General features: G+C 30.6%; 1 protein-coding gene across 19 annotated transcripts in view; it reads left to right on the top strand.

Annotated features, from left to right (window-relative positions):
• Positions 1 to 26,128, top strand: part of BRINP3 (BMP/retinoic acid inducible neural specific 3) — a 400,301-nt gene that overhangs the window by 5,289 nt on the left and 368,884 nt on the right. For 13 of the 19 annotated variants that reach the window (XR_012428565.1, XR_012428566.1, XR_012428564.1 and 10 more), the window contains exon 2: positions 17,525 to 17,810. The exons of 1 other annotated variant lie outside the window; for it this stretch is intronic. Coding sequence is in view for 6 of the 18 variants with exons in the window: in XM_005540259.5 (XP_005540316.3) it covers positions 17,575 to 17,810 (236 nt within the window). In the remaining 12 variants the exon portion in view is untranslated. Of the gene's footprint in view, positions 1 to 17,524; positions 17,811 to 18,180; positions 18,251 to 26,128 lie in introns of all 19 variants that reach the window. 5 more of the 19 variants (XM_074026408.1, XM_074026371.1, XM_074026377.1 and 2 more) reach the window with 1 other exon arrangement.

Genomic DNA, 26,128 nt, shown 5'->3' with positions numbered 1-26,128 from the left:
GCTTTTAATGTTTTTCTCTTTCACATCCTAATAATGGGTTATTGGGAAAAGTAGAGTGCTTATACATCTAGACTTCCTTCCTGAATTTCATTTCTAGTTCTACTTGGGATTAATGTAATCCTGGTAAGACGTTCTTGACCACTCTTCATTTATTTTTCTCATCTCTCACATGGAGAAAACAATGCCTACCTCAGAGAGTTGTAGATAAAAAATGATGTAAGAGATGTGGATGCTTTAAAAAGGACAAATATATTATGAAAACAAAATATATTTTTCAAAGGATATCATGTAAGTTTGAATTTTTAATTAGTTGTTTTTGATAAAGTTGTATCTCCACACAATAAATAATATTGACTCAATTTTTAAAAAATATTAATATCAAATCTTGGTCAGTGGCGTTATGGTGTCAAATGAATTTAATAAATATTTGATATTGATTAAATATAACAGTTTTATTATGTGTAATTTAAAAAGCTTGAAATAATATACTTCCTGAAGCATATTCATTGTTGTTTATACTATATTTAACCTTTGCTTTTATTCAGTTTTGGATAGAGTCACCTTTACAAAATAGTTGCTTTTGACTGATTTGTCATTGTTATTTAATAAAAAGAACATCTGATTTCTTAGCAGATTTATATTGTCAACCTGATGATCTCTACTCTTAATTGGGAACAAGATTAAAATATTTTCATGTAATAACTTAAAAAAGGAGAAACTTTAGACAAACTTCTAATTTCTAACACTTTTTACAAACTCATAAAAAGTTTACCAGAATTAATTAGGGTGACATCTGGCATTTTTGGTGTTTTAATTTAGCAAGTACTTGGATAAACTTATTTAGACACTTGAAAGTATAACTCTGTCCACTTTCTTCATGAACTACTATGTGTTCTGTATAATTTTATATTTTAGTGTTAATAAATCATAATTTTTAAAGGAAAGGAAAATAAAAAATAATCTGTGTGAATATTATTGACTGCTAATGGATAATCTTAGTTGCTAAAAGGAGGAGGATAGTTTAATAATATTTATTCTGTTTTAGGAAATATTCCATTTTTTGAAAATGAGTGTCTGAGTATGAAATTTAATAATGAACACTAATGACCTTTCTACTGAAGACATACTTGGAAGTTCTGGCCAAATTCTTAATTTTTAATTTTTTAACAGTATCAAATAGCCACCATAACCATTTCATACTGGTTATCAAATGTCCTCACAAGGAACTTTTTTAGGTTTCTACCCCTATCTTTTCAAAGCATAAATATAAGCTATCAAGAATATTTGTATCCAGTTACTCACCTGCAGACCTATCCAATTACAAAGTCTTCCTAGATAATTACTTTATAAGCTTACTTTATAAGATTTTAATCCACTCCTCTACACTTAATGTTTAAAATAAAGTATTTGTTCATACAGTTCTGGAGCCTTTCCCAATTTCATACCCAAAATAACTCATCATGAGTAATTAATTGATGCTCTAATAATTGCAGTAACTCAATTATGATTTACTAATCAATATCTTTCCCAAAATTGAAAAATATAGCATATATATTTACAATGAGTTGACTGGATTAACTGATGTTTTATCATGAAACATATATTTGTGCTCAAATTTTGAAATGTTTATATGCAACCATGATTGTATAAATTGAGATGGTGAAAAATGACACGTAATCTACTAAACTGAGAAATCTTACAGATTCTCATTCTCCTATTTCATTGTTATTTTCAATAATCACTATTCATTATTTGTCAATGTTTTATTTTTTAAGTTTAGAGTTAAAAAATACCCTCAGTGCAACCTATTTTTACTATTTTTTTCCAGAAGTATTTGTTTTAATGCCTAAACTCTAATTTACTCAGATGAGATGTGGATGCCTTTAAAAGCACCCAAAGCAAAACAAATTCCCTTTAATAGCTAATAAAGTAGCTACCATATTATAGTTACAGCAAATTAAATCTATAAAGTACACATTTATTGATTAAATTAATAAATATGTGAACATTACATTAGAATGTATTATAGTTCTCTGCTGTGAAAGAATTATTCTCTCATAATGGTGTGTTTCATTTATATTCCATTATAGATTTATTGTGAAAGAATACTTATAGATAGACTTATTTTTTCCTGATTTCTGTGAGTATCAGCCAAGCTCATCAGGATTAAGCTTTTTTTTATTAACTTTTCTGGACTGTTGCATTTTGTTAATTTTAAAAGCTATCTCTAAAATATTGCACTATTAAAAAACAATCTAGCGTTGGGAAGACCAGAATTCAGTAACCATGCATTTTAGATTGTTCAGCGTCAAATAGTGGCCAGTATATAACTACATTGTTATTTTATAGATTAATTAAATTCTTACTGTCACTAATAACAAATATTTTCGTTTAAATGTTTCAGATGCTGTCCAAAAATGTAAGTCAGTCTAAAAAACGTGATTAAATTAAATCAAAGAATAAATTTAGGTATTAAGGCATGAGTTTATTCAAGTATGATATTAAAAATCACATATCTATGTGAAGGTTGAGTATGATTATGCTCTGTATAATACCTTATCCATATATTTTTAAGATAAATTTTTGTAACTGTTTTTAAATATGAAATTTAATGCTGTCTGCTGAAGCCCCTTTTGTTATAGTTAACATAAACATAAAACAAAAATTAATAAAATCAGGAAGTTCCTGGGATAAATAAATAAAGTGGTTTTCATGACTTCAGTATGGTAATATTTCTGATGGTTTGAAAATTCAGTCCTGTAAATGTATATACACAGAAGAAGTCCTGTTTTTTTCAGACATGAACACCTTTTAAATAATACACTCTAAATTTGTAGAAGAAAAAATATGAAAAATTGAATAAATTACACAACAAAGTTGCATAAAATACTATTTTAAGATAATTAATGCTTGCTTTCTTAACATTTCACATATAACACCAAGCATGTTAATACATAGACCAAGTCTAGTTTGTTGAAAGCATTAAAATTAAATGACTATACTTGAGTTTATAGTAATAGAATTTCTTATTATTCACCCAGACCAGTTCACTAATATACAAAGACACAGTACTAGTACATTTTATAAATATGATAAGTAATATCGTCAAGATTATACCAAAGAATAATGAGGAAGAAGACTGTAAGTTTCAAAATGGAATAATCTAGAAGAAAATTAATTATCAGTACCAACTAGATTAATTAACAGTACCAACAACTAGAAAGTGTGTTTTTTTTCCTAAATATGAATTTTACTCCAAAGAGAGTTTTTTAAACAACTTGTTAATTTTATTTAAAAAAATTCATGGATAAACAATTATGAAGAAATCTGTGCTTATCAGGTGTATAAGATATGCTCATTTCTACTTATTCAATGATTCAGTAGGGAATTTGGAGTAATTCAAAGACAGCATTATTATTTTTCCTAATGTGAACTAAAGAGAAGTGAATCTAGTCTTCTCTGTGAATTGAAACTTAAACTTCATACCTAAGAAAAAAGAGTCTCCTGAAAAAAATTGTAAAGGGCATTCAAAGCGTATTTTAGAAATAATTTTTACACCTTTTTAAATTTAAATTAATTGTTTTATGCAGCGAACTCAATTTTGAGTGGAGACACTCTATGGATTTATAAGCGTCCTCTACTCCCACCTCCAAAAAGATATGCAATTTTGCAATCCATAATTCCTTGTTTGAGAAGGATATATCAAAGTTAGATTATTGTTTTATTAAATGTATAGCTATCTTTATATTTTGGTCAAAAATATAATGCTAATATGTTTGAATAGTAACCTACCTATGGGGAAAATAATTCAGAGGATTCTTGTTTCCTTGTAGAGTGAACTCTGGCAGGTTTTCATATGTATCTTTCATCCAGCCCTGAAATGAAGAAATTTTAAGAACTATCTTGTTCAACCAATTTGAAAGACGAAACAACAAATTACAATTGTAAGATAGACCAGAATAAAAATGAAGATTACTTTTGTCATTATTGCTTTTTAAACCTATCATTCATAGCTGCTAATTAAGAAAACCAATTCTCATTTCGAGTAAGAATCAGCAGCTCCAGTAATAAGTGTTTTAATTAACTGCTAAATTATTTATTTCTTTTTAATAATCTTCAGTAAAGTAAATAAAAGTTTATCATCACATGATTCTTCAATTACAGAAGTGATATAACTTTGACATGCTTTTCTGTATTTTAGATATATATTTTCATCAGTCAAAGCTGAAGACAATTTACTCACGATCTTAAACCAGACAATTATTAACTATTAATTAAAATGTATTTATTACTAAATATTGGTATCAGATAAGCCCAGTAATAGTGATTACTGTAATTATTGTTCAGAAGATAATTCTTGACAAGTTCAAACAAGATGATTTAAAAAATTATCACTTAGTTTGTGCATGACATGCTAAGAAGAGCTGATGTTTAATAGTCTCTCTATGTCAGATATCGTAATGTCTCATTTTAATTTTATTTCTTTTCAAAATTTGGCTGATTCTTTTTTATGTAAAGACTGTCATCAAAAATCTTCAAAAAAGTTTTCAAAAATGTTTTTAAAGTTTAAAAATTGTTGACAGTTCTTTTGAAATAGTACTTCATAACCTTTTGAGTTTGAAGACAGTTTGGGCTATTTCAGAAGTTATATTCATGTATTGACAAGTGGTCCTTGGAAATAATCAAGCGTTCTCATAATTGTATATTGGGGAATGATAAAAGTAGATGTGTATTGTAGGAAAGAAAGCTTAGTTAGACACCATATAACTTTTGGAGACATTGTAAGGCTAACTTCTGGGTTTAAATTTGGGCTATCCAAGCCTCTCTGTCAATTGGGTAAGTTGTGCTAAGGTTAATTGCTAAAGAGGCATTCTTTAATTAGCAACACCCAGAGTTCTGACATGCTTTATTAGATGGCAGTTAAGGAGGCTTTGGAAAATAGCATATAAAGATTTAAATACTTGGTGTTAGTCTTGTTAGCTTGTTGTAAATCACTTTTGTTTTTGACTCTTTAAAAAAAAAAGTGCATCAGACGTATGATGAATTATGTGCACTGGTATAAACCCTGGGAATATAACAATGAAAAGATGTAACCATTGCTCATAAGATGCTTACAGTTTTTTGCTATTTGTAATTACTTTTTAAAATTAATCTACTAAATCAAATTTAATGCTTGGCCACTCATTTTATTTGCATACAAGTCCAATTTTGATATTGTAAATATAACTATCTTAGAGACAAGAGGGTTGTCTATTCTTCATTATAGAGAAAAGTCAATGAAGAATGGATTTTCTATGCAGGGTATTAAAGAATAACTATTAAAAGAGAAATGGAGAAGCCAGGACATTTCTGAAAATAGTCATAACAATTCTCAGAGTGATGATTTAGTGGCATTTTGTGGGTTGTTGTGTTTTTTATCTCCAAAATATGTTGGTTTTTTAATGAAAACATTTACAGTAGTTTTTTTATTTTAATAATTAATGAAAAATCAGATTAGCATTACAAGGGTTTATTTACAAATTTATTTTTAATTTCATTTATTTATTAATAAACTCCATTTATTTAGGACCTTCTAGACAATTTCGCTTGTTGGTGCCATAGAAACATTAGTGTATAAAACAGAGACAAATCAGCCTCATGTTGCCTAAAATACAGTGGAATTGTTACCATGTGAATTGAATGACTTCTGTAACCAGCAAGAAGACAAGTTAAGGGGTTTACCAATAATATTTGTAACACACGTTCGTGGGTTAAAAATGTTGAAACACTTTCATTTCCTTAGAAATTGGTAAAAAAGAAATTGAAGATTATTATTTTGAAATTCTGAAAGTTTCTTCCTATGGACTAGATCATTACTACCTCTTTTTATCTTAGTAAAAATTTTTACTGAACCATCTTTGAAAGCTCCTTAAATGTAATACTTCTTTGTTGGTGACTTCAGAGTACATGCTCTTCTTTATGCTTCTCAAGGAAATAACTTCTAATTATACAGCTCATTTCACCTTGTATGCCTGGTTAACTCCAGGGTAAGACTGGAAGCAATTACAGATCAAGAGATGTCCATTTGGTTACCAAACTCCAAGATTTCTTTGTCTCAGTATTGAGTCTTTTTCTTAGATTTTATTAGTAAGCCTTTATGTAGAGCAGTATGAATATCTTTGCTGAACCATTTTTGTAGTTTTAGTTTTTATTTGAGATCGTTGTTAAAGGAAAAAAAAAACAAAAAAACTTTGTAAAACTGAAATTGAGGATACTATCCAAAAGTGCAGGGGCAATATTCTTCACATTTTCTTTAAATTGACACTTACGTGACAAAATTTTTTTAATAATAAAAAACATTTTATTATCCTTGCAAGTGGAACACTTTCTATTCTTAGATTCTGCCAGGAAAGGCAAAATCATGTTGCCAGTCACAGCAACAATTAAATCTTGATATCTGCATCCAACATTTCTACTTCATTTCTACATATCCTTTTAATCTTTATTTTAAATTGTCTTCTGTTTTACTGTTTTGGTAGAAAAATATATTAATTGTTATACATTTTCTGAAGCTGTTAAGGAAAAAATATTCATAATACTTGTTAAAGACTTGTAGGATTGACTTTATTCAAGGTGGGCTACTTTAATCGGGTTTGGTAAGTGGAAGACAGCTATTTCACTCAACTCTGAACACAACAAGAAAAAGTAGCATTTATAGCCAAGGAGAAGGATGGGGATCAGTGGATGGAAAATTGCTAAGAGAAAATACCAAGGGTAAGAGGGGGTTCTGGCTAAACTGTTCTAACAGGATTCTTGCTAAAGACAGGCGAGGGTGGTCAGATATCACCTTTAGGATAGTGGAGAATGAGGAACCCAATCAGATATCTATGTGGATCATATATTAAAGGTGAAGATTCTAATAAAACTGACTTAGCAGGATTCTTGTTAAAATTGGACAACATAGAGATGAATACAGAAGCTCAGAAGTCAGGGCCTGAGAACTGAGTTAACAGGAGCCTGAGTAGAGTTAGGTCCAGGAAAGAGTCTTTGTCAAAGAGTTCCCTATATTTTATATTAAAATTAGGTTTTCCAATCTAATATACTTTCTCAACATCTTTCATTTGAACTTCATTCCTTAGTGCCTGACTAATTTTTTTATGAATGAAAACAGAGTACAATCTGTATCTTACAATGATATTTTATTATATGATCATCTACATTGAAACACATGATATTTCATGTTTATCAGGTAACCTGAGAGATTCTGGTATTTGGGGCTCTTAAGAATGACTTCCCCTATGTGCCAGGCCGACTTAAGGAATGGAACTCACCTTCTCTTCATTTTTCTAATCAGTTCCACCATTAAGTGTTAGCATTTAACTTCCTCTTTATTGGTAGGACAAGACTGTATTGACGGGATCAAGCAGGAGATTAGTTTCCTTAGGAGTATATACTTCTCAGAGGAATACTAACCCTCATTAATTTGGAAAATGCTTAAAGTTGTAATTCAGAGGCACTATATTGCCTGACCAGCTAAAATAAACAACAATGGTCTTTTGGAACAGAGGTTTAGCAGAGTTATATGACTAGAAGAACTCATTTCTAAGGTCGGTATTAACTGGTATAATATGATTGAAGACAAGGAAGCTCTGTTCTTTTGAGAAATAAATAAAAAAGAATAGAAAAATAAAAATGTGCAATAATAATGCATTGCTAACACATTAATATAATAATCCCCTGCTAGTGTAAGCATATATAATAAAGCAGCCCCAGAAGATTTATTTTTTATAAAGTTAAAAAAATAAACAGGAGTTCAATTCAGTGCCTGTTCCAAAAAGTTACTATGCCTAAGACAGTGTGTTACATAGTAGGGGCCCCAGGGATTACAAAAACGTAATAACTGCCAGCAAATCTCTCATAATCTGATCATATGAACAAAAGTGTTAAAAGGATAACAATAGCATATTGTAAAATTTTACAAGATTCATTAATGAAGATCTATCCAGGCTCTACTTACTTTCATAATTTATGACCTACTTTGTTAAAAAAATTTAAGGGAGTTATTAATATACCAAGACATTTGTCTTTGAAATTCAAAAGGGATTTCTATTTCAAATAAACATCCATTTCTGCCATTTTTGTAGCTGCTCATTGGATAAATTCAGTTTGCTGTGATGCTTGGAATTAAATACCATTTTACTTTGAGGATTATCATTAATTTTTAGTTTTCTTTTTTTTTAAATGTCTTTACTTTTTGAAAGATGTAGTTTTTGTTATAATTCCTAGAGTATCCAGTGATAATTTTTCTTGTTAAATTTAAGAATTATTTTATTCCCATTTTTACATGTTATTGTTTATTTCAACAGAAAAAAAAAAACATAAAGGAATTATTTCTCTATACTCTTGTTGGAGTATAGAAATAGAATAACAAAATCCTACCTATTTATAGGGAGAATGGCCTACATTGTATAAAGCAAGATTTCATATCTTGATGAAATATTTTACATCTTTAGAAAGTACGGTAGCAAATTTTAGTTTGTTAGGCTATCTAAAAATTCATTACTTTTAAATAAAAAAGTATAGATTAAGAAAGAACAATTTGAAGTTATTTAAAATATAAAATTATAGATTGTAATCAGTATTTCACTAAAGTGTGAAGTTATACATCATTACCAAAATGTAATGATGCAACTTATTGAATAATGAAGCTCTCATTCTTTTACTAATCTGACTACAGAATAGACAGAATTTGTGAACATTCGAAAATGAAAATCCATGTCTTTACACATGTGGAAAGATAACGTATTACCTTATTTATTTGTTTGAATATGCTCATCGAATTTAATACTTGAATATTGATTGATGTTCTAAAAGAGCAAAGTTCTAAAGCTTTATTTTCATGCTCAGGATATTTCTTGGCAAACGATGTTATAATTTTTCTTTTTTTTTTTTTTCAGTTGTAGTTCTGGATTTTCACACTATTACCCCTTAAAATAATACTTGTTAGAAATGACCCTCATATCCTTTTCGTTATCTATTGTATGGGAACATGAAAAACATGGTATTAATTAAAATTGTATGATTGCATTTTAGCAGAATATTAAGTGTCATCTCATTTCACTGAAATTTTATTATGTCTCCCATTGTTAGACACCAACTATGTCAGTGTTGAATTATCTTATTTTTAGTAGTACTATAAAGCAATTTATAATAAGATTGAATAATCAAAGCCTATTAGATTAATCTTACAATTTTTCTGAGGAGCAGATAGGTAAATTAATCCATTTTAACCATGATTATACTTTTCAACCCAATAAATATCACATGTAATCTGAAAAGAAATTTTTCTAATTTTTGAGTTTGCAGTACATGTTTTAAAATATATTTAATTAAATCACATTTAGTAGATTTAAACTCACTTTAATTGAAAATATTAAACCATACAAAGCAGACACTCAATGAAAACCCATAATATGTAGTTACTCAGAACACTTGCTTGCTTATAATAGCTTGAGATAGTAGTATTCTTTCATTTGAATTTTTATTTTATACAAAGGTGACCTCAAAAATTCTGAGAAATAACTTTCAGTTTGCAATTGGTTATTATTAGGTTACAGTAGAGTACAACAGGAAAACTACGGTATTCAGTTTGACTTCAAGAGTACAAATGGAATCTTAATATATATTACACTGTGCTGCTGAGAGCTGAAATAAGAAAATTTCGTAAAATGCTTGGTATATCAAAAGGATTAAAAAGGTGTTAATTTTGTTGTGAAAAAAATTAAAATAGCATTTCGTTTTATCATCATTTTCTTTATTTCCCCCCCAGGCAGTCAGGGAGACCTCAATCAAAATTATCCTAGTATATGATTTTCTAAATGGAGAGGAACAGGCTCTTCAATTCCTGTTTCTTTACTATTATTCTTTAAATTCTCATTGTACTCCTCAATTAGAGGGGGATTTTGGTTTGGCTATTTGTTGATTAGGTTCTAGGTTTGATTTTCATATATAGTTTCTGTCTTTACAAACTGAATCATAGAACATAAGTGAAAAAGTCCTTAGTTTTCCAGTTGTGCATAATATGATAATCTCTTATTGTTATGTCCCCAATCTAATAATTAATAATAATACTTTATATTTTTGTCCTTAACATTTTTTAACATTAAGAATATTTTGCTTTGGGCCAGGTATGGTGTCTCATACCTGTAATCCCAGCACTTTGGGAGGCCGAGGTGGGTGGATCACCTGAAATCAGGAGTTTGAGACCAGCCTAACCAACATGGTGAAACCCTATCTCTACTAAAAATACAAAATTAGCTGGGCATGGTGGTGCATGCCTATAATCCCAGTGACTTGGGAGGCTGAGGCAGGAGAATCGCTTGAACTGAGAGGAGGAGTTTGCAGTGACTGAGATCGTGCCACTGCACTCCAGCCTGTGCAATAAGAGTGAAACTCCGTCTCAAAATTAAAAAAAAAAAAAAATTAAATTAAATTAAAATTAAAATTAAAAAATATTTTGCTTTGATACTCTTTGAATTTGTCAATATATGTTTACAATCTGGGCTTAAAAATCATTACCTCATAACTCAGTTTGCTCCCTTTCTTCAACTGCCAAAGCTATTTTCATCCTGACGCTCAGCTCAGATGCAGATTCAGATACAGATCCTTTGTAGATTCTATTTCTATGGAGAATAAATTTTCTTTTTATCACATGGTCTTGCCAGTCATATCACACCAGGTGCACCCTAATTTAGTACTTGTTTCATCAACATTTATTCATTCACTCTACCAATACTTACATACGCAGGTTTATTTCAGAAACTTTGGTGACTGTTTTGTTGTCATTAAGATAGGAACAATTATTTTTTTTTCTCCCCAAATTAATTTAATTGAAGGAAAGGAGATATGCAGAGAAGTAGGGCAAACAAGCAAACAAATATGTCACGTAAATGTACCATTATAGGGAAAGTAATGGAAGCACAAAAAAATGACCAACCAACTTTGAAGGGTCATGAAAAGCTTTGTGAATGAAATGGTAATCCAGTCTGAGGTTTTAAGGTCAATGTCAGGCAGATGAAGAGATCCTAGTCAAAATAGTGGTTCAGCCAGAGGAACCTCCATAAACAGATCTTGGAGAGAAAATTGAATGAAGATGAGGAATATGATCATGGCTGAAAAATGAAGTTGATATTTGGTTAATAACTGTCCTGGCACATATACATAAGAAAGATATGGACAAAGAGTTAAGTAAGGGAAAATAATTTTAGAAGTTATTTTAAAGAGATCCGATATCCTGAAATGAAAGTCATTACTTAATTGGGGATAAAGGATTTACATGTTCAGATTTAACATTTTAGTAAGATCACTCTGACTAGCAAAAAGAACAGATAGGATAGAGCCACATGGGTGGTGGGAAAACTAGTCATGAATCTATTGCAGTAATACAGTTTAGAGGCAAAGTTGGTATTGTTGAGCGCATACCATGAGCTGGTCAAGTAAAATGGGGGTGGAAAAAGTGGTAAATCTTGTATTTAGGGGGAGGAATGCACAGAACTTGAGGACTGATTGGGTATGTGAGTGAGAAGGTAGGTGAAAGTCATGTTTAGGCTTAAAAATTTGAGTAGATGGAAGTATGATTTAGTGAGATAAGAAAATCAGAAAACGTTTGGAGAATGTTTAGTTTTCCTTGACAGAGGTATTGTTTTCTAATAGAAATGACCATAGGCAATATGCCCTGCCTTCCATATGGCCTTCCTAAACCGGTAAGTTCTAGGGGATAGAAGCACTATCTTTATTAAGACTTAAGGCCCAACTCTGTCTCAGAATTTATCCTGATACTTTGCACATTGCAATTGATCAATAAAATTTATTTTTTAATTCTGGGTTTCTATGTCATTGCTTCTACCAGATTGGAATTGAAACAATGAATAAAATATTGTAGAAACACTATTGAAAATTTATGTTAAAATATTTTAACTCATCTACCATTTATTTGCTTATACAATTATGTATTTAGTAGTCACTGATTTCATAGCTAGTATTTACTTAAATGTATAACTGAAAAATAATTATTATAGTTATATATGATTATATAATAATGCTATATATTATAAACAGATTCTAGGGTTAATACATATAAATATTTTATTTTATAATTATCAAATGACTAACATTTATAATTTAATAGATTCAATAGAATAATATATATCACATTATTTGAAAGAATGTGGCTTTTTAAATAGTTATTTTGAGTATTGTATTTTGAAGATTCATAGTTTTACATTTACAAGCTTCAGTATCAGTAACCATTCATGTTAAGGAACTATTTTATAGAACAGCATAGTATTTGCTCAAGAGAATAAATTTAGAGAATGGTTGTAGACATTGGGCAGATTAGCCAATTTTATTTATACCTTTGTCCAATACTTAAAAATTTTTGAGAGGTGGAGAGAGAGAGGGAAAGAGAAAAAGAGACTGAGAGTGAGAATATGGTAAAAAACAAAAACAAACAAACAAACAAACAAAACCTGGTGATTCAGCCTGATGGATACGTAAGAATTTACTGTATCAGTCTTTCAATTTTCCATGGGTTGTACATTACTCCAAATTAAAGTAAATATGTTTGATACAATGATTTTCTGAAATTACTTTTTATATTCAAGTTCTTCAGCAGGTTTTGGTTCCTGAGAGAATATTTTGGATATATAAGCAGCAAAAATCAGTCCAAATGCAAATGCAAATGCAAAAAAGGAAATGAAATTTGCAACGTTAATCATTTAACGAATAGTAATAATTAGCACGGGACATCTAATTCGGTTGTGGATAATAAGATACAGAGGTTTAAAAGATGTGCCTCTGTGACATGACCCACCAATTTAAAGGATATTAAGTTTAATTCAGTGATTCCTAATATTTTGTTTATATCTTTGTAGTTTCAGTTCTACTGGAAATTACTGAAAATTCAGTTATATTGGAAATAATTATGAATTACCTTATTTATGAACTTCAACATTTATGAATTTCAAATATATATATCAGTATTTTAGATAAAAGTAAGGTACTGCCACCTTGGAATAAGACTATTGACAGCTAGTGAGAAAGAATAATCATATATAGAATATATATTATACACATAATATTTATGCATGTATTATATATTATATGCATTAGTATACATTAGTATATATGTAACATATTTTGGTGTATTTTATTTCTGCACAGATTATCAAGGCCATTGAGGATTTGCAAATAAACTTGTATCATGAGGTGATCTTCACAGTGAATTTTCTTTTGTGTGAAGGAATTTAAGAGTAGGACCTATACTAAATATCTGTTTTTGAAAGAGATATTTTAATATTTATGACTTATTTTTAATAAAAGAAATCCATAAATACCACTTCTTAATTAAATACCATGTTTTAAGCATAAACTCATGCTTTAAATTTTGTATTGTTTTTAATGTTTTTTTTTTGTTGTTGGTCTTCATTCTCTTTTAGTTCTCTCTTTTATATAAAATGACTCTCCCATTGTCCAGAAAATATTGAGAATTGATGTTCTCATCTCCTCAGTTGGCCACTTATCCTCTTGCTTACGAATATCAAATTCTGGACTATTTTGCCTTTTCACCACGCTATAGAAAAAGTGATACATTCATTAGTAGTTTAATAATTTCTACCCTCTTTCATTGGAACTTGTGATTTCTCTTTCTTGGCAGTATATCTAAGTTTAGCTGTTCACCTCAGTTGTCACCCCTAATATCCTAACACTACATTGTTACAAACAAGCTCTGTTTGCTAAACCATCTCTGACACATGGATTAATATGGTTGTAACCCTACCCAAATAAAGCAACCAATTAAGGTCATTCAGTAATAATTTATAAATTAGTACTCATGAAAAGAAGAATTAAATGTACAATGATCTACTGTTGTGACAAACCAGGTAATGAAGCTCTTCTGATGGTGAATATTGAGTTTAATGACCACTTGCCCCAAAGATGGCTAGAAGCTTACATCCTTGCTTTAGGCGTTCTATTATGACTTTTCTCCCTGTCATGTAACTCGTGAAAAAAGTTATTAAACACTATTTCAGTATAACTTTACTGGGATATCCGAATTTTTTCATTATAAAGTCTCTTCATAAAGTTCTTACAAATATAATGATTTTAAGATATCACCAAAATTAACTTAATTTGGGGTAGGATTGACATTCCTATGTGTTAACAAACTTTCAGAAAAAAATATTTCTGTACAGAACTGGGGAACATGTTCCCCAAATCAGAAGTAGAAAAAACAGAAATAATTAAAACCCCCAAATTATGTGGTAATTACCTCATAATTACCTGGTAATATTTTTAGGTAGTTCCCTGCACAAAATTTCAGAAAACCTTTCTATCTTCTTATATGTTAAGATGCATAACAATGTGAAATGATGGATATGTTAAATTGTGCCACTATAGTAACCATATTACATCATGCTATGTACCTTAAATATACACAATATAGTTTTTTTTTTTTTTTTTTTTAAATGAGGGATATGAAGACTATGGAACAAGCTCAACACATTTGATAAAGAAAGTGATAAGAATGTGGTTCTGGGTAATTCACCTATTGAAAAATTACGGAATTGCAGAACAGGACCTCAAATGCTATCTAGGTCAATTGTATCCTACTTTCATAACACTTTGTGTATTACAAAAATCATGTGTGTGAGTACAAATGTTTGGTTTAATTTTCAGGTATATAATGGCATGACTTCATACCAGTATAAAATATAACTTAAAACTTTACCACATGCCCTTACCATATGGTAGGCACTATTCTAGGGGTTTTACAAATATTAACTCACTCTATTTTTATAAGAGTGATGAGGTGACCTCTATACTAGTTTAGGAATCTGACGCACAAAAGAAGTTAAGTAACTTGCCTAAAGTCAAACATCTACAGAGTTGTAGAAGGGCTGGGTGTTTTGTTTTGTTTTTGTGTTTGTATTTTTTTGAGACAGAGTCTCTCTCTGTCACCCAGGATGGAGTGCAGTGGCATCATCTAAGCTCACTGCAACCCCTGCTTCCCAGGTTCAAGCGATTCTCATGCCTCAGCCTCTGGAATAGCTAGGATTACAGATGCGTACCACCATGCCCGGCTAATTTTGTATATTTTTAATGGAGACGGGATTTCACCACGTTGGCCATGCTGGTCTTGAACTCCTAACTTCAGGTGATCCACCTGCCTCAGCCTCCCAAAGTGCTGGGATTACAGGCATGAGTTACTGTGCCCGGTCAGGGCTAGAATTTTAACACTAGCAGTTTGGTTCCAGAGTCTATTTTTTCAACCACTATGAATATCATCTCTTGATGTTATATAGCCTAATTTGCTATACTGGTTATTGGGTTTGTAGAAAATCTGACCTTATTTTCAAAGAACTATTTTCCCAGTTATTTTTAGGATGAAATAAGTATTGTTTGAATATTTTCAGTAATATTCTTGTTCACATTACATTTGGTAATAAGAGAACTTCATTTGGATGGTGTGACTGAAGTTTTATTCAATTAAGAAGTATACGCTTTCAGATGATATATGTAATATGGACTTAAGTAGTATGGTTGAATAATTTATTCTGTCTTTATGAAATGAAAAATTACTCATTGAAATTAAGAAATTATATCTTCTAAAAATAATGATTAAATTTTGTCAGTTTGAATGTATATGATAACCAAAATAAAAATAACAAAGATGTGTTTAACAAAGATGAGCAATATTTTTTAGTCATAGAAGGATTATTATACTATAATACTACACATAAGAATAATTGTGTTTATAAATGTAAGTAAGCTATAATTATTTTAATATAAATGACATAGTTCTCCTAAGCCAAAACATATGTAAAAATATATTTTCAGAAGATTTGAAAGGTAGGAGTTGAATCATATGACAATGGTACATTTATGCAGATAACAGAAAATAGTCTAAAATAGTCTAGAATCTCCAAGCTCCTATTCCAAAATTATTCTGTTATAATATTCCTTCTTATAGAAAAACATTTTACAATGTCTTCACCTGTAAGGCTTCCTATGTTGTTTACAAAAGAGGGTACTCTTTAATCCCCTTAGTGAGCAACTCATATGATTGAGGCAACTCGTATAGTATGTGAGTAATGTCCTTTTAATTTTGTGATATGTAAGAGTTCACTCATTGTATCACTGTTTTGAGCTACTTCAGAGCTGCAAAATTTTTTCTCTATATTTTTCATATAGAAGTAGTTTAGGATTAAATATAAATAATGGGGTACAGCTAGGAAAGCAAATTTAAACCACCAGTGTTCTTATTCAAATACCAGAGAAATATGGTAACTACTATTACTGATATATCTTACTTAATACTCTAAATCTTAATTTTTTTTTTCTGAAGACATTTTGCTGAGTAGGAACTCACACAAGTAAATCTTTCTCATTAGTCAGAATCTTTGTACTCTGTAGTTCTATGTGCTATTAATAATACTGTTTGAAAAGCTGATGAGGATAGAAAGAAAAATTGAATTCAAATATTTTTAGAATTTTCTGGTGCAGCATATAGACATTACATCAGCAGCTTTGTATAAAGTTTCTTACACTGTACCATACTGGGATTATACATCTTATTACTTTTTTTTGAATGGTTATACTACAACGTATGCAGTTTCAAAGTCTATGAATAATCTGCGTTAGCTTAATTTATGTGCATTCGCTTAATTTATGTGCGTATAATTTTGGAGGTATGACTATCTTATGAATAATACATATGCACATTTAAATCTTTAAAGACCCTAGAACTAATGTAATTGTGATTCTGTTTAAGTAATTAGATATGCAGTTTTTTCCTAATAATGAAAAAAAAACAAACAAACTGGGAAAAGACACTACTCCTCACATGCACTCTCCCCCACACACATCTATTCATCTATCAATCTGTCTTTCTATCATCTCTCTGTCTCACTCTGTGTCTGTTTCTTTATCTGTATCTATATGTCTCTATAATAAGTATACACATATACACACACATATACATACATATATTTATGTATTCTTAAATCCACAGTTTTACTCCATGTTTGGCTAGATTAGGGAAATAACGACATGAATATCTTTGCTTCATTTTAAAGCATTTATCTAAAATAACGATAAAATAAAATTAAATCTAGTATTAACATTTATAACAAAATTTATGAAACACTTGAACATGTTAATTGTTTATTTGTATCTGTCCAACTTTATAAAACATTCAACTTCTGATTTTTGCTCAATAGGCTTTAATGATCCACTGAATGAAATTGTTATGCTGAAATCTCTTATGACTCAGTATTTTATTTTCCATTAGTATAAAAAAGGCACAAAATATAAAAGATATACAGCTCTGAAAAAAATCATTTTGGTTTGTATTTTATTCTCTTCTGCTAATGTTAATTTAAAACAATGATATTAGATTAAAATTTAAAAATTAGCCACCTCAACACCTTAACTGAGAGAAAGGAATCTTCTAGAGGTTAACTAATTGCCTGTGTATTTTGTCTAGGTGTTGAGGGAAAGCTAAGAGAATGAAGGCTCTAAATCCCCAGTGGAAGCATGATATGGCGAAGCAGAGCTGGTGCTGAATTGTTCTCTCTGATGGCTCTATGGGAGTGGATAGCACTGAGTCTTCATTGCTGGGTTTTAGCGGTTGCTGCTGTTTCGGATCAGCATGCCACAAGCCCCTTCGACTGGCTCCTCTCTGATAAGGGACCTTTCCATCGCTCACAGGAATACACAGATTTTGTGGACAGAAGCCGGCAGGGATTTAGCACAAGATACAAGATATACAGGTATGAAGCAAAGGGAAAGCAATTACAGAAATATCATCCTTGAAGGTTGTGTATAAATAAGTTTCTCGAAGGGAAAGTTTCAGATGGGAAAGAGTTATTATCAGAAGGGTTTACCCTTTACCATGCACCATAGTAATGTTTTCTTGTTATTCAGAAGTATTTCTTATAGATGTAATATATTATGATAAAAATAGATAATGGTGACCACTTGTCTATCACTCCCAAAGTTAAGCATGTTACACTGCCTTAAAGTAAATGGCAATGTACTTGGAAGCTGAGTTTCTTATTTTAAATAGGCAAAATTTTGAAGTGAAATTTTAAAAATTGCTTTTCCTTTCTACCTTATACAATGCTATGTTACCTTTTTCAGCCTAAATGGAAATGGTATCTTCTACTAGTCACTGAGAAGTTGAGTCACCTCATCCTTTTTTACCTGAAAGGTAATTGTATGTTCAGAAGTTAAAGGAAACAGCAATGGAATAAAAACAAGTAGCAGATAAATAAGATATGATAACAAAGATAAAAGAAATGGACAAGATTGAGATATATGATCTTTAACATTTATCAAAGTTCTATGCTTAAAATCTAAATAATTTACACAAAAAGAGTAATATATTAAATCCAGCAAAAGTTGCCTGCACACCTGATGTCCCGTGAATACATTAAGTAGAAGAGTGTACAAGTGGTTGCCTGAAGGATTAGATTATATTGATCTATGCCATGAACAACATTTTATGTGAAGTTATTACTTCAATTTGTTTATTGGTGATAGACTTTTACAATTCCTAGTTATTGGTTTAACATTTATGAAGAAGCACATTTGTTGTGCATTTTTGTGTGTCTGTATCTATGTAGATACTCCTATATAAATATTTTATTTTATTCTGTATGTGCACCAGAGGGCACTCTGCTTGTTTGCCTGTGGTCATTTGTACAGCATTATGAGAAATTTATAAATCCTATCAGCAATGTATATTTACAGAAGAGACTGAGTGTCTTGAACAAGTTCCATGAAGCATCTACAATTATTGTTTTGCCTTTTCAAAAATAAAAAAAAAATCTCTTATTCCATGCAGCCATAAAACTGTCATAAGCCTGATGAAAAGATTTACTCTATTTTTTAAACAAATGAAATGATGAAGCCGGGCGTGGTGGCTCACGCTTGTTGTCCCAGCACTTTGTGAGGCGGAGGTGGGTGGATCACCAGGTCAAGAGATGCAGACCATCTTTCAACATGGTGAAACCCCGTCTCTATTAAAAATACAAAAATTAGCTGGGCGTGGTGGCACGTGCCTGTAGTCCCAGCTACTCGGGAGGCTGAGGCAGGAGAATCGCTTGAACCTGGGAGGCGGAGCTTGCAGTGAGCTGAGATGCACCACTGCACTCCAGCCTGGGTGACAGAGCAAGACTCCGTCTCAAAAAAAAAAAAAAAAAAAAAAAAAAAAGGAAAAACAAGAATACTACAGATTTTCTTTATGAAATGCAGCAGAAATTGTCAACATTTTATGATTCTGGGTTCATTTATTTTTATATGTGTTTATTGATTTAGCCAGTTTTTCTTCACAGATTGTGTGAAGCTACCTGAATTTAGAATTGTAAAGATGTGTTAGATTTTAGCACTCTGCAAGAAGATTTTTAACACTCTGCCAGACAAACTGATGCCAGCGCATGTCTCCATGATTTATTGGCATCTGTATCTGGAGGTCTAACGTGCTGTCTTACGTGTGATTGTTGTGGTTTAGCTTATCAGTCAATGAGCTGTGAGCTGCAAACATGGCTTGACATGTTTTTGTTTTTGTTTTGGGACGGAGTCTCGTTCTGTCACCCAGGCTGGAGTGCAGTGACACGATCTTGGCACACTGCAACCTCTGCCTCCTGGGTTTAAGCGATTCTCCTGCCTCAGGTTCCCAAGTAGCTTAGATTAACAGGCACCCGCCACCGCTCCCAGGTAATTTTTGTATTGTTAGTAGAGACGGAATTTCACCATGTTGGCGAGGCTGGTCTTGAACTTCCGACTTCAAGTGATCTGCCCGCCGCGGCCTCCCAAAGTGCTGGGATTACAGGAGTGAGCCACCGCGCGCGGCCAGCTTGACATGTTTTTGGAGGTGCTGGGTTGAATGAAAGAGGCATTATTTGGATAACAGATGTTAAAGGTAATGAACAAAAGTGCTTTGAGGTTTGTTTGCAAGGCTTATATATTGTTTGGTTTTATGCAACTCACTTCCTGGAGACCTTCATTAGCTCTGTGCTACTTATCCTTCCTATGTCTTTACCTTTGTGGCTTGAATAAACATGTAAAGATATTAAATCCATTTATAAACAATGGAGCTAGGTTATAACGTCTTATAAAACCGTTTAAACATTGCAAATGATGCTACGGTTATTGATAGTTGCTATAAAAAGAACAATATAATTTATTCATTAGAGTTCCTTTAGTTTTAGTAAAGTGAGTTTTTGTCTTTAATATTTGTCTTCAAAAACAATTTTTAGAGGGTTCATCTTTCATTAATGTTTGCCATAAAATATAGAATTTGTGAGTACTTAAAACACACAGATGGAAAATTAGTGCTTTCCGTATTTAAATACTTGATTTGTCATTTTAAAGATTGTAATTTCATAAAGTGATCAGCCCAATTCTACTAGTGTTTATTATTACTATCATCAACACATTCTTGGGGAATATTGCATTGACATTGTTTCTGAAAGGCACTAGTTACAAATGTAAAACATATCAAACCTGCTAAAATAATTAAGTCAAATCTATTTTCACGTGTGTTTCTTCATTTCTTCCTCTTCTCCAGCAACATATTTTTATTTTCACTCCAAATATAGAACAGCAAGGACACAGTAATCAAAAATTGCTAAAATCATAGCTAGGGCTAAGATTTTGAAAAATTGTCATCATGTTTGAAAAGGTGTGTTTTTGTCAACTATAACTTACATTTATGTTTTTAAACTTGTGTATATTTAAAGTTATTTACATAATTTGTATCTGAAACTACATTAAGACTTAAAAGATGATTAATTTGTGGGTTGGTCACTGAGTTGGAAGATTTAGAATGAAGTAACACATAACTTGTTATTTGGACAAATATTATAAGCTAGATTTCGAACTATTTTTCCCACTATCCTCAAATTGGTTCCTGAATAAAATAATAAGGCATTTTGAAAAAATTGCCTCATTAAAAAAAATAAAGGTGTTTCTAAAAGTGTTTTTAGTTTCAGAAAGTGAGCTATGCCTGGAGAAATTTTGTCTACTCTGCCACATGGAACAGAGGGACATTTGGCCCCTTAGTAAGCTGGAACCTTGTGTTTGCAGTTGTATTCTAGAAACACTATCCCTCAGGCTGTAAGCCTGTCAGAATATGTATAATTTTTTTCCAGGCCATGGCAATCTTTATTCTTTTAATACATTAGAGGATATCTAGAAAAGAGACTCATTTTTAGTGGCTCAAACTTAGATGCAGTTATCTTGAATCACTAATATGAGTTCTAAGGTCATAGGCTGGCAATTTTCTTTACCATAAAATAAACATTTCACATATGTAAATCTTCAGATATGATGACTCAAAACAAAAATTTTTTTTTTCTTTCCCTAACTTCTACCATTCTTTGGTTAACCACATGTGTAAGTGAATTATGGGAAAATGATACTGATTTTCTTATAATTTTTCAAAATATTATACAGACATGTCATATTATCACAACTTGGTGTCCTTCAGAGCACTCAAATAATGCTCCAAATTTGAGAACAGGAGACAATTGAGATGAATGCTGTGCCTTTCGAGTGTTTTTAGTCATGTTCCTTGAAAAAAATTATATTTAAAAAATGACCAATGAAAGACAAGATTGTCTAAAAAAAGTTAAACCACTATGTGGTCACTTCATATGTGACAGGATTATAATGAAATCTTGTGTGGGAAAGAGTGAACTTCTGAATAAATGTTTCTTTATATGGGTATCCATATGAGAAAAGCAGAAATTTAATCCTCTCTTCTTAACATATTTATAAATCTATTTTATATGGAAAAAGGATCTCAATAGGAAAGGCAAAAATATTAAGTTTTTAGAAGAAAACAGAGAAAAAAACTTCATAATTTTGGGATACATAAGAATCCATTTAAATACAAGTTATTAAGAATTAAAATAGAAGTATTTTTCATCAGGAATAAGAATTGGACAAGTATTTATTGATAAAGAGTTGTTTTTAAGAATATACAATTTTCTATAATAAAAACTATGAGGATTCTGGTTTAAAATGTCTTGAAAGTAGCAATCCGGATACAGCTCACTTCAAACTTCCTGTTAAAATACTATATTAATTATCAGAAGGGAAAATGAAAACTCATAACAACACAGAAAATTATAGTTAATATGTAACTTTCTGCCAGAATATGAGAGGCATTTAAATAGTTATAAGCTTCTTATAAGTTATAACACTAGCAAAACATATTTTAATACTTCAGATGAGCAAGCCCAAATGCCTCAACAAAGGTGGCACTTACCCTAAATACAGAAGGGAGCTGTGTCATTACCATCAGCTAACTACATTACCATCAGCTAACTACTCCGAAGCCCAGAGTTAGATCCTAATAGGAACTTTGCAGCTCCCTCTCTAAGACAGGATCCTACCTTGAGATGTAGCCACAGTCAGATGATCTTTCTCTCTCACTATGTTCGGAGTTGGTACATGGCAAGAATGATGTGGTAGGAGGATATCAAATAAGGATGCCCCATGTAATATTTGAGACATAATTAAATAAAAAAACAAAGAAACAGAAAATATTTTTGTCTATTTAAATTTTAATTTATTTGTTTGCATGTATTTTTATTTGCTAAATTTGGCAACTCTAGAAGAGAATACATGAGTACTAGTATTAATGATTCCATATCTATGACAAAGAACAAGGACTTTCAGAAGTAAATTAGGAACAGGGAGAGGAATAGCCTTTAATGTAGTTAATGTTGTTTCCCCTGGACTTTCTTGTTCAGATTGTCAGAGAAATGAATGTCAGGGTAAATTCCACCTCAGCTATACACTGATAATTAAGCCCAAACCACTATACATCAGTGCACTCTCCTGCAAAACAAAGAAAGAATTGGAGACACTGATCAATACATGCTGTTTCAGCAAAATCTACATATTGATAGAGCCCTCTCTATTCCACATGACAAATAAAATAATACAGTAATATATTATATATAATACTCGCGCGCACACACACACACACACGCTATAATACAATAGCACCTTTGACTGGTAGTATGTGACAGTTTGAGTATCATAGTAGGGAGACCATGCTTTTATCGAAGGAAGAAGGTAACAAATTTTGTAAAATAGTCAAATGAAAGAAATAAATATCTTAAAGATTTAATAGAAGAGATTACCTGTTCATGATCCTTCTCCCTGATATACACATACACACACAAGCACACATGAATGCTTAGTCTCTTCAATAGATTGTAGGAAATTGTGGTATCTCTAAAAACAGAGGAATATATGGTAAGAAAAAGATAGGGTGAAAATAAAAAGGAGTTTGGAGGATGTGATAATAATGCAAATAAAATAATATGTAGCAACAGAAATGAAATTCACACTAAAAATTATCACACAGAGTTTGGTGAAAAATAGTAAATATTGTTTTAAAATTTCAAGGAAATGTTAAAATATGATTCTTGGAAGAGGCAGTATTTAACAATAAAGATAACTATTAAGTTTAAGTGACCTAGGGTTATAAATTCTGATAATATAAATAAATACTTAGAGATCTGAATTTGAGTAAAACCTTAGAAAAATTAAGCAGAGCTGAAATTCAAATTTATTAATATTTCCATTTCTAACCAGAAAAATTAAGTTTCAAATATTATTGCTAACCTTAACAATAACAACTTGCAGATGTAAAAAGCATTATGTGTATTTTGAAAATTTCCTGCTACATATGAAGAGAGACATATCAAAAGTTTAAAAATAAATGAAAATGATAGAATTATCAAACTTGAAACCAGGTGACCCGAAAAAACAAAAATATAGCAAATGTAATAAGTGTAAACATTTCCAGCTCTAAAAATAATTATCATAATCAGACTTAAACATTTCTTTGAATATGCTACTTTTAGCAAAGTTAACTGAGATAAAATTAGACCCAACATAAAAAGTAAAAAGATAATCAATTTTCTTAAATGCCATATAACACTATATAATGAATAGTAAGTTATATATAGATCTTCTAGGAGAAACTAAAACACACACACACACACACACACACACACACACATAATTGTCACAAGAAACTTTAATCTGCCATTTTAAATTTTATGGACGAAATAGATCACACACCCACAACACATCCCACAAGTGTAGGGGTGATAAGAAAAAAGATTGTTTAAATATAGAATTTAATACAATTGTACTGATATACAGAATTTTGAGCATTAAATATGTAATATGCATCTTAAATATGGTCATGGAATGTATACTCAATTTGACTTTATTCTAACCGACAAAGAAAAATATTAACATAATAAATTAAATATATCCTTGTTTTCAGAATTCTCAAAAATCGTAAGAATGCAAATTTAAAACTAGATATTAAGAATAGAAATTTAAAGAAATAAATTTAACTGTTTCCTCAGAAACCTGAAAATTGAGTTTTAATGGTACTAAATATTGTTTTATTTTCAAAAGATATTCAATACAATAGGAAATTCTTTCATATTCCTTCAAATTTAAGTAAAAGAAAACACATTAAAATTTAAAAATGTAAAATAGGGCTGTAATTATTTTAGGATGGTCTTACTTTTTTAACATATACAAATGCACACTAAAAAGACTACAAGTATTGCACCTAAATGTTTATTTCTTGTGTAAAGTTTTATAGGTTTTCCCTCACACTTTTTTGTGATGAATATGTGTAAATGTTATGATCAGGAAAAATATTAGTTGTTATTAAAAACATTCGGATGAGCTGTAATTTATTTGAAAAGTCATTTGCAAGTAACTAACAATGAAATTATGATTTACCAGGGTTATTTAGGAAAAAGTTAAAAATAGAGTTAAAATAATGAAACATAGTTTCTCCTTTTAGCCTTAGCACTAATTTTTAAAATAATTATAATTAAACATATTCGTATGTGAAAGACAGACTATAACATAAGTCAGAAGTGTTTGGGGATCATATCTATATTTTGTGTATATATATACAGAGAGAGCTATAGGGAGAAAGAGGGACTGCAAAACGTGTGTGTGTACGTACATATCTATATTTTATATGCATAGTGCAAAAGGTGTGTGTGTACATATATATCAAACAATATTTAATTACAATCTCTTCCCCTTTTGTAGTCTGGAAAAGGGAAAGGGATTGGAATTATTTCTTATTTAAGAAATTAAAAAGGAACTAATACATCCTATTTCTAGTATATAATAAGCTATTCACAAATATATATATATAAGATATTAAAAAATGTTGGTTAAAAATTACAGTGTGTATATATATATACTATTTTACACTATTTATATATAGGGTAATAGTCTGGACTCTATCTATCTATCTATCTATCTATCTATCTATCTATCTATCTATCTATCCATCCACCTATCTATCTAGTCCATACTAGAAAAGGAAAAGAGATTGAAATTAAATATTGAATTTTCATTAGGTAATTGGTGCTTTCATGTTATCTTTTTTAATCCTATAAATAGCTGTAATAATTTCCATTTTATAGATTCAGAAATAAAAACGAAAACATGCTGAACTTTTGTTCGCCCCTCATATCCATGAATTTCTCTTTCATGTATGATATTGCACTAAAATCACCTTCTAACTTAAATTATGAATACGTGGAAGACAGAACTTTTCCCTTTTTCTGTTTTATTTATTTAATTTTATACATTTTATTTTTTTATTTCTATCTTTCTGTCTTTAATTTCCTAGAGCAAGCCAGTTGCTCAACCATCAAAGGCACTGGCTTTGCTTTTGGATATGCTGGATTTAGAGACCAACGCGCATCTCAATGAAAATATTTCCTCTTGACTATAAGCAAGGAGGCGTGTATTCTTTTCTGTCTTTGACAAAATGCAACTGTATTCACTCAGGTTTGTAACTTAATTTCTCAGACCTCAGTCTCCTCATTTGTAAAAGTAAGGCTGCAATAGATCTCTATAGATCCTTTGAGCTATAAAGTTCTATTTTTTGGCTATCAAAAGCAAAAGGAAACATCAGAACAAATAGATGTAAAGGATTAAAACAAAAATGTACTGTGGTTAATTCTTATATCTGCATTTATCTGCAAAAATCACTTACAAATACTTCTTTATA

Source organism: Macaca fascicularis, chromosome 1, assembly GCF_037993035.2.
Source record: "Macaca fascicularis isolate 582-1 chromosome 1, T2T-MFA8v1.1".
Classification (NCBI taxonomy): Eukaryota; Metazoa; Chordata; class Mammalia; order Primates; family Cercopithecidae; genus Macaca; species Macaca fascicularis.
The sequence above is the reverse complement of the archived record's forward strand: the minus strand, read 5'-3'. Positions and strand labels throughout refer to the sequence as shown.